At 35.1% G+C, this 10105-nt stretch overlaps 1 protein-coding gene across 2 annotated transcripts; it reads right to left on the reverse strand.

Annotated features, from left to right (window-relative positions):
- Window positions 1-526: 526 nt before the first annotated feature.
- Window positions 527-4757, reverse strand: LOC114390840 (glycine-rich RNA-binding protein 3, mitochondrial). 2 transcript variants are annotated; one of them, XM_028351737.1, is made up of 6 exons: window positions 4500-4757; window positions 4339-4379; window positions 4069-4232; window positions 3846-3951; window positions 2983-3152; window positions 527-1384 (listed from the first exon to the last, which is right to left on the reverse strand). In XM_028351737.1, exons 1-6 carry the CDS (start codon window positions 4622-4624, stop codon window positions 872-874), a joined length of 1119 nt encoding a protein of 372 aa, XP_028207538.1. In that variant the 5' UTR covers window positions 4625-4757; the 3' UTR covers window positions 527-871. The 2 variants fall into 2 exon arrangements, with proteins under 2 accessions (XP_028207538.1, XP_028207539.1); XM_028351738.1 differs by having other exon boundaries at window positions 4339-4418; window positions 4500-4639.
- Between the last annotated feature and the right edge of the window lie 5348 nt (window positions 4758-10105).

Genomic DNA, 10105 nt, shown 5'->3' on the forward strand with positions numbered 1-10105 from the left:
CATGATGTAAAATTTTGTACCGTATATAGCCATTTTTTTAAAACATATTTTGGCATTTTTTTTAGAACATATTTTGGCACAGGATCTTTAGGCCTTGAAACATAAATAATATTTAAATCTCTCTTGATTTGTTTTGAAATTTATTTATTTCATATTACAAGAATTTTTTATTCATTTTTCTTTTTAACTCTTAATAATAAAGTCACATGCTCTTATAAACTAATTATCTCAAAAACATAAATTTAAAAGGTCGTGAATTGTTTAATTAATAACTTATACCCTTTTAGTTTTAGTATTAGATAGAGTTAGATAAAAAAAAAAAAGTAGCTTGTCTTGTGTTACTTGATATTTTTCGTGACTAGTTATGAATTGAATTCATTTCTATTTTTCTGCCGTTTAGTAAACCTGGATAGAGGTTGCTATGGAAGAGGAAATTGAATTCATTCAGTCCATACTAAAGAGGTGTTTTAAGGAAGAATCAACTAGGCAAGGTGTAAAAATACACGTTCTACAAAAACAGAGGAAGTGAAGCCAAAAAGACGCATAAACCAATTTCTATCTAAAAAGTCTGAAGTGTATCAAAATTAAATAAACATAAAGAGCAGTAGTGACAAATGTAGCCATTAACAAAACTAAGAATACAACCATCTGCACAATTTGCAGCTCATACTTCAATCCCATAATCAGACTTCAACAGTGGGCCGAGCTAAAAAATTGTTCGGTCTTCTATAGCTGGCGAGAGGGTGCTGCTAATAACTCTAATGGGACTTAACAATATCATTGACAATTTTTTTTAGAAAATGAAATATGTAGCCTGAAGAACTGAATAACCAAACACAACAAACTACAAACGGTCTTCGATGACGCACTTCTATCTTCCATAAGGATGATATCGACCAGTTCCTGCACCACCGTATCCCCCTCTAGTCCCATAAAAGGAGCCTCCAGCAGCGGCCCCATATCCGCCCCCTAAGCTGGCATCATAGCTGCTGCTTCCGTAGGCGCTACCAGAAGAACCACCACCCCCACCACCACCATATGCCCCATAACCCTCACTAGGTCCACCATACCCACCAAGATCATAGCCTCTGCCATAGCCTCCACCATATCGACCAGCATACCCAAGTGAAGGATCACCTCTATATGGCCCCATGGCACCAGCATATCCTCCATAACCACCAAATTCACTTCCAAAGCCACCATAAGCACTTCCCCTACCACCATAGGCACCACCTGACCTATAGCCACCCATACCAAAATTACCACCAAATCCGTCATAAGCATCTCCATATCCACCACCATATGAAGACCGGGAGTCATTATAGCGCTTGGATGACGGAGCTGGTGGATTTGGCTTCTTGGGTTCTGCCTTCTTGATTTCCACCTACAAAGGAAAGATAACCATGCTCTTTAAATGATAAGTCATTTAATGAAAATAAATAAATAAATAAAAGTGAAACAATTCAATTGTCTTGATCTTCCACATGATAGAAGATTGGAAATATATTTATGTTTAATGTAAAAATGATTGTGAATTTATGATTCATAACGAGCATATACTTTATATCATCCACAATGGTAGATCAAATAGTAAGACCTAAAAAATGCCTCCTTGATGTTGTAACTTGTATGATGAAGATATGAGTGTCAAGAACCTCCTAGATGTTCTAAGATCAAGCTACAGGAGTAATTGAATTAACTGAAGCAAAAAGGGTGTCATGTCTGGAAAAATCAACACAAACACACAATGCCCTCATACCCTTCTTTCTAAAGTAGTTTACTACATAACTTGTAAGAAACAAATTACAGTAAACACCTAACTCCTACGCAATGTTTCAAATTTCGAATATCGGCGTATTGCAGCCAGCCCCCAAAACACTATAAAAGGATAGCAGCTATTTTGAAATTTTATCTAGTTTATATACATTCTAAAAAATGATAAAAGTTACTCAATTAATCACATTCATAAATTAACAATAAAAAGTAACAAGTGTCTTGAACAAAACATACAAGTAAGAACTAACAAAAGTCAAATACAAGTTTCCTAGATAGGAATTATCAATTATCAACTACCATTACAGTTGTAGATTTCTTTTTTAGAAATCAAAATCTTAAACATAACACCCCAAAAAAACCCTAATGTCTCCATCTCCAATCTCTATTCAGGATTTCACTACTACGGCACTACACTAAATTCCCCTGCCCACTCCCTGGCTTCCATAAAAACTTCGTACCCCATTGCCCAGAGGCTCTTCGCTATGCGAAGGTATGGGGGAGGGATGTTGTACGCATCCTTACCCTTGCATATGCAAAGAGGCTGTTTCCGGATTCGAACCCATGACCAACAAGTCACCAAGGCACAACTTTACCGCTGCACCAGGGCTCGCCCTCTTACTCCCTGGCTTCCATAGCAGCGCAATTTAGTATAGTGCCGTAGTAGTGAAATCCTGAATAGAGATTGGAGATGGAGACATTAGGGTTTTTTTGGGGTGTTATGTTTGAGATTTTGATTTCTAAAAAAGAAATCTACAACTGTAATGGTAGTTGATAATTGAAGTTATAGTGTTTTAGTTTTATATAAATAAGAACAAGGCAAATAAGTCATCATCCATGGACTTGTCCATTAAAGTTATTGCCCAGCCCACGCTAATCGCTATACTAAGGCAATAGTCACCGCCAAAACATTACAGCCAGCGGATTGATTTCAATAGAAAAATCAGATATCACAACAATTTGACTTGTAACAGTTACATAGCTTAAGTTAATGATGATTCATAAGCTAAAGCAAGCACAAATTTTAAGGAAATTCAGGGTGTCCATAAAACAATAAATCACTCCAACTGTTATCTTTCCCTTTTAACCTGAACTTAAACCCCCAAGATTAGGAAATTAGTTATAACATCAAATCCTATTTGTTCTCCTCTACCCTAATCCTTTATCTGCTAGAGATGTAATTTATTTTAGGATAAATAAATGACTCACCTGAGCTCCAGCAAACTCAATTTTGTTCCCCACAGATAAGAGATCATCAACAGCTTCTTCGGAGTCATATGTGATAAAGCCAAATCCACGTGAACGATTAGTAGAGTGGTCCCGCATTATTTGGTGATCTTTGACTTCTCCATAGCGTGTAAAGAAGTCCCTAAATTCATCTGCACAAGCGAATCTCTAATTAAAATAATAAAATCCGCAAAGGATCTAGTTTCTGCATCTCTTTTATGGTTAGCTAGTTACTTTCCAAGTCAATAGTTGCTTTTCTAGAAATCAGCCATGTAAGTCCATCATTCCAGCAAGGTTAATTAACTTAACACAACCTGTTCACACATGACATAACATAAAAATTCGTGCAAATGTGTGTCTTTGGAATTTGGAGAAATTTCAACACAAAATTTTCCACCCTAATATTGAATGATGTGGAATGTGCATCACCAAAGAAAGCTTGAACATAAGAGATATTTATACTAATTGTAGTCTCCAGCAAAAATGCACTGAAACCTCAAAGGATTTCCTTTTGTGTACAATGTAAGAACAAAACCTCCAACAGCTCTCAACTCTAAAAGCAATACACATACAATAAAAAAAACTTCAGAATTTGAAACTTAGATACATTGATTACATTCTGGAAGAATTTCAACGCACTAGAGTAGACATGGTTTCTAGGCATTCGTTTAGTGATGCATAAAGAATTATACAATAGCACAACTCCTCAGCATGAACACATTATTATATATGCCTATTGTTCATGTTAAATCCTCAAATATTCAAATTTGTAACACTAAGGCGTCTACAACATCAACACCTCACTATTTTCAACAGGTGAAAAATTAGCTCAATTGAAACACTACCTTCGGTCACAGTAGAAGGAATTCCACCCACAAAAATCTTCTTCGTTCGGAAGTCCTTTGAGTTCGAGCCAACAGCCCCCCTTGGTATCGTCCGCTTAATCTCCACCTACAAACAAAACCATTCACTGCATCAGCTTCCATTTCTTCTTTGTTCTATTCCTTCCTTTAACAATCAACAATACTCAAAAAGGTTCAAAATTCAAAAGCAAGTGTCAATTATTACCTGCTTGCCATTGATAATGTGAGTGTCCTCAATCACTGTATCAACCACAGAGGGATCGGCGTAAGTTATGAAGCCGAAACCGCGAGGCTGCCCGGTCTTCCGGTCCTTCATGATAACGGAATCCGTTATCTCACCGTATTTACCAAAGTGCTTGATGAATTGCGCTGCACAATTTTTTTTTTAAAAAAAACAGTTAATTACACGAATGCTTGCTCATTGGTAAACCCTGAAAGAAAAGAAACCAACGCAAAACAAATAGAAAACACTCACCAATCGTCGTTTCTCTCGCTAAACCCCCTATGAATATCTTTCTGCAGTCAACGGGTCCGTGTAATTAGACAGAACCAAATCTAAGAAATTTCGAGAATACAATTAAGAAAAAGAAAAAAAGAAGATAAAGTTGAATGTTTTATACGAAGTTAGTTACCGACCCGGGACTGGCGCCGTCGCCGGTGAGGGGTTGGGGTTTGCCGTCGTCGTCGCGGTGGGAAAAGGGTCTAACGAGGTCGTTGGCGTCTCCGTCGACGGCGTGGTGATTACTGGGCGGTGAGTCCATCACTCTTTAGCAACAACTCGAAACGCAGAAAGATAGGGGAACGGATTTTGCAACAGAGAGAGAGAGAGAGAGAGAACGCGGACAGGTTAGTAATGAATGTAATGTATGTAACCCTAGATTTTTATTTTACTTTGGGTTTTAGGTTCTTACATGTTAAAATAAAAAGTTGTTATATATGCATCAATTTTTTTATCAATATATTATTCATCAATTTAAACTAGCATATATTTAATTTATTCAATTTATATAATCAAAATTCATCATTCTTTTTTCTAGAGTTCATGTATCTCATGATAAGTAAAAACATTATGAGTTGCCGTTTTTTCTTAAGAAGATTTGCATCTCTAAGAATGTTTACAAGTTTGAGTCAATTATTGATTCAATTTGACCCAATTATATTAAATTTGATTTTTAAAATGTTTGGATTGAATTCAATTCAATTAAAATTCGAATCATATACAATTAGATAATGATTTTTTTTCAATCCGACTCAATCCAAATCATATAATTAAATTTATTATTATATATAAATTAATTATTAAATACAAAACACATTAATTTTTTGCTCACATCATTTATTGAATTATTAAATTAAACTACTCATGATTTTTTTCTTTTATAAGTTGTTTTTATTCCTATGTTGATTTTGTTCATATTTTCTCATGCCAATACAATAATTTATTTATACCTAAGAGATATCATATTCTCATTGAAATCATTAATTCTATTAATTAAATATTGTCACTATTTGATCTTTTGAGTGCATTTAGTCATTATATACATTAATTTTTTTATCAGTATATTATACATCAATTTAAACTAGTATATATATATAGTTTATATAATAAAAAAAATCATCATTTTTTATCTAAATCACATGTATCCTCATGTTCGAGTTGGATAGGATCACTATAAACAAGAAAATTCTCCTTCCAAGTAACATAGCTTGCATACCTTGGACTCGAACCTAAGACTTGATTAAGCTAGAACATTTCATTGTTGTCAAAATTCATCATTTATGTAATTAATTAAATTTTTTGAAAAGAATATTAGTAATATACATTTGATGCTGCTAATTTAATATTTTGTGTGTGTGTGGACTCGAACCTAAGACCTAAGATTAAGCTAGAACATTACATTGTGGTCAAAATTCATCATTTGTTCTTGTGTGTGGGTGTAGGTGTGGGTGTGTGTATCAATGTATAGAAGAAAAATTAAATTTGCTCATATAAAAGAAAACCTTCAATAATTTACATAAATAATAAGATAATAAATTTAAAAATGAATAATGATGTGTAAAAAAGTGGTTTTGAATATTATCTTTATTCATTTGCAAATTCATATAAAAAATACATAAGTAAAATATATAGACACCCCCTAAGGTTTTCCTTTATTTCACACCTAGTACCCCTATTTTTTTTTCAGCATTACTTTTAGCTCCTTGTTAGATATGATGTTAAGTTTTCGTTTATAAAAACATAAACAAGAATAAACTAAATCAAGTTCCCCTTTTTACCCTTTTTCTTTATTCCCTGTCAGAGAAACTTCCCTCAATACCCTCCCTCATTTCACTTTCCTTTTCTTCATTCTATAACCCCAACCCTTACACTCTACAAACTGCATCCACCTCCTGGCCTCCTGGGTTACCCTCACTGCCCAACCTCTGTCATTTTCTCCCCATCGACAGTCAGAGAAGTGAACAACCAACCACCAAAATCCAACATTTCCTTCAACAATTTAACCTTCTTCTGGATTCAACGCCGCTACACTCAAATTTGAAACTAGATATCAAAAGCTCATATCTAAAACACGTCATCACTCAGATCTAGTTTCAACTCATGCCACCACACTTATCGCTTCAACTCCATTGACAACATCACTAACAACATTGCTGCCATGGATTTTGTCATTGTGCGACGTTGCTTCAGGTTCCAAGACCTACACCGCTAATGTCGTTGTTCGTGCCAGACTAATATACCTTCACTCATGTACTCGTCAATGGTTGAGGTTGTGCCTTCTAGGTCTTAATCGTGAACACCTTCAGAGCCCTATATTTTGATCGTTGTTGGTGAACACGTGGGAAAATAATTGCTTTGTGAAAGTTTTGTTTTGTTTTTTTGTTTGGTGGGTTTGCTTTCTTGATGGATTATTATGTGATAGGAAAATGGGTGTTACATATTGTTGTTTTGTTGTACTCTAGGTTGGTGTTTAAGGGCACATGTGTTGTAAATGGGTTTTTTTTGTACCCTCATGTTTCTGGGTTTTCTTTCTATGTTGTTTTGATAAAGTTGCATTCATTTGTTCATAGTTGTTATCAATTGTTCATATATAATTTTGGAAATTCTTAGTTTGATCCATGTGATTCTATGTTAATTTGTGCTTAAGAGTTTTAATTCTAGAAAATTTGTATTGTCATCATGAGATGATAATTCTTGATCGAAGGCAAAAAAAAAATGTGACAATGTTAAAATGTTCATTCGAGGAATTAAGCTAAGAAATAAATCAAGTACTATTTTTTATGATGATTGAATTAACCAAAATGATGCATTGGATGGCTGGTATGAATGAATTAACCAAAAATGATGCATTATAATATAATGGTAGTATATGCAAGTCTAAAAGCAAAAACACTAGTAGACAAATTTGAGATTGATAGGATTTTTGGTGTTCTTGAAATTTACTGGAAATAATCCTCATTTTGTGCCAAGGTTTTTCCTTTTCCCATGGAATCAGTGCATTGTTAAAAGAAGGAGATGAGGGCATTTCGGTAAAAAAATTTTGTTAAAACTCATGTGCCAAGTATTGACCTTTCTATGGTAAAGTTCCTGACATCCAAAATGTCTAAGGGTGGTCAATGCAACAAACAAGCAAAACTTGAGGAGTTTATTATAAGGATCCAAAATGAAGAAGTGGGAGGTGTAATTTAGACAAATCTCAAAGGGAGTCATTGTAATTTAATCAAAACACAATTATATTAAAACTATTATTTCAATAATGAATTAAAAGGCATAATCCTAATAATTTTGAATTTAATGTGAAAGGGATCTCGTTCATTAGATGGAAGAACACGAATTTGTGAAGGTAAGAAACTGAGTCCTTTCACCCAACCTTGTGCATGAAGCTTTTCTAGATGATGTGGACCAGACCTTAGCCATGTCGCACATAAGGTTGTATTGTACTTTCTTCTTTCCATCAATTTCCTTGAGGTGGTTCCCGTATAGAACTTTTGGGACATGACTCTCATATGTCTTCTGTCAATCTTTTCAGTATGTGCTTCCTTCTCTAATGCACCATGTGACTTGTGCGATAGAGTCCATGGAAAGTACTACCTTTTTCCAAGAACACTGGAAACAATGGTCTTTCAATCCTTGAATCGAGCGCTCCTCCAGGACATTCTGACAAGTTCTGAGTATATTAGTTGTGGAACGTTGAAGTAGCCATGGATACCACAGTAGAGCAGGGTCTCTTGTGTGTCGAGTCCTAACCCTTTTAATACTTCAATGTCAAAGAAGTGCTTTATGTGAATGATGGGTTCTCCTTCTGTGTGGAAAGTGGTGGCATCAGTTGTGATGATGGTCATTACTGGAGCATTGTTGTCATTGAGGCTTGACATGGTATTTTAGGTTTTCTGGATGTTGTTTCTTGAAAAAGATAAAAAGGATTTGAAAGATTGATGATTGTCGCAACCTACCCTTCAACGGGAGGGCGAGGCAAAATGTAAAGGTGCGTCTTCTAAAAAGAAAATGGGTGGGAGTCACCACCAACGTTTATTTAAGAAAAACTGATAACTGCTAAATAATTGTATTTTGATAGTAGAAAATTAGTCAAATATTGGCCAGAAATTAATTATTTAGCAGTTATTTGTGATTAAAAGTTAGAAAATTAATTAAATTGAATTGTTGGGTGCATATATAAAAATTGGAGGTGTAACAAGCAAAAATGGCAGAAAAATTGAAGAAAAGAAGAAAATTTGAAGAAGGCCCAACCCAATATGCGCGCTCAGCGCGCGTCACGGGCTAAGCGGGCTAGGAAGTACACGCGCTAAGCGCGGGGTGTCGTGCTAAGCGCGCCTACGAAGGCCCAAAGCCCACTTCAGCAGCTATAAATAGAGAGCCAGTCCAAGGGACAGAGTAGACCACCACAGACCCCCCTCTCCTAGGGGTTTCATTTACTCCCTTTCTTTCTTTCACCCCTTCTCTCATTGTAAAGCCCTCATGACCATGAGTGGCTAATCCCCCTAGCTAGGGCCTGGCAGGCCTAAAAAGCCAATGATGTATGGAGCATTTCAAGAGTTATCAATAACAAGAGGAATTCCCTCCAGATTTTTTATTTATTTACCGTTCTTTCTTTTTACATCCTGTATCTCTGAGCTTGCTTTCTGTTAGGGTTTAGTCCACTCGGAAGAGAGTAAAGCCTAATTAGGGGTAAGGAATGAATACTTGAATCTGTTTTAAGGGTTAGACCACTCGGGAGAGGGTAACACTTAAGAGAACACTAAAAGGAGGAAATTATCGGGTTATCTTTTAGAGGGTTTTTCTTCCCGTTTCTTTTATCTACTCTTCTTTCTTGCTTATTCTACATCTCGAACTTTGTTTTCTGTTAGTCTTTAGGCCACTCGGGAGAGGGTAACGCTTAATAGAACAATTAAAGAAAGAAATCATTGGGTTAGCATGACTTAATGCCTCAATGCTCATGCTTTAGCAAACATCTAGAATGTAATCTTAAGGCATCTTAGTTATTGAGTCTTCGTAAAGGGAATTTGGAAGATAGGTAATTAAGGTAGGCTTGTCATCGTGAGGCATCAGGGGCAAGTAGATGGATAGATGTGAGGCAGAATTAGTTCGCTGGTATTGATAACAGCCAAATCCTGAATCCATATATCTAAGCTGATTAGACTTGTTAGGCTTTAGCAATTTTACTATATAGATTCTATTCCTTATTTTATTGTTTGAAATTTCTTTTCTTAGAAGTGGTTATTCCTTATTTTACTGTTGGGTTTCTTAGAAGTAATTATTCTTATCTTTATCATATCTCAATTTAAATATTGCATCTTCTATTTTGATCTTTCAATCTTTTATCTTTTTCTTTTATCTTCAAATTTTATCTTTTAATATCTTATCTTTTCTTTTATCTTATAATTTTATCTTTAAATATCTTATCTCTTTTTTACCTTATCTCTTATCTTTCTTTATCTTTTATTTTAAATTCTTATCTTTTGCTTTTAAATTGGGTTTGCATTAATCTAAGTACAAACAAAGTCCCTGTGGATTCGACACTCGAACTTCCGAGAACTTTACTACTTGTAACGATTTGGTACACTTGCCAACGAGTTAACAAAAACGTTAGAAAAAATCAAAAAGAGGAAGGTACTAGCATCCCACGCACCCGTCACAAGGGATGACAACCTTTAATCGAGTGTGCAAAACGTGACTTCAATATTATTTATTTTCCCTTTTTATGTTTCTTTATTTTTTTGGGTTG

This window comes from Glycine soja, chromosome 16, assembly GCF_004193775.1.
Source record: "Glycine soja cultivar W05 chromosome 16, ASM419377v2, whole genome shotgun sequence".
NCBI lineage: Eukaryota > Viridiplantae > Streptophyta > Magnoliopsida > Fabales > Fabaceae > Glycine > Glycine soja.

What these genes read in the sequence shown, in the direction of transcription:
- LOC114390840 (XM_028351737.1), bottom strand. Translation starts at nt 4,624, where the DNA reads ATGGACTCACCGCCCAGTAATCACCACGCCGTCGACGGAGACGCCAAC. An exon ending in AGCGAGAGAAACGACGATTG is followed by an intron (nt 4,233 to 4,338) that starts GTGAGTGTTTTC and finishes AAAATTGTGCAG; the next exon opens with CGCAATTCATCAAGCACTTT. An exon ending in ACATTATCAATGGCAAGCAG is followed by an intron (nt 3,952 to 4,068) that starts GTAATAATTGAC and finishes TTTTGTTTGTAG; the next exon opens with GTGGAGATTAAGCGGACGAT.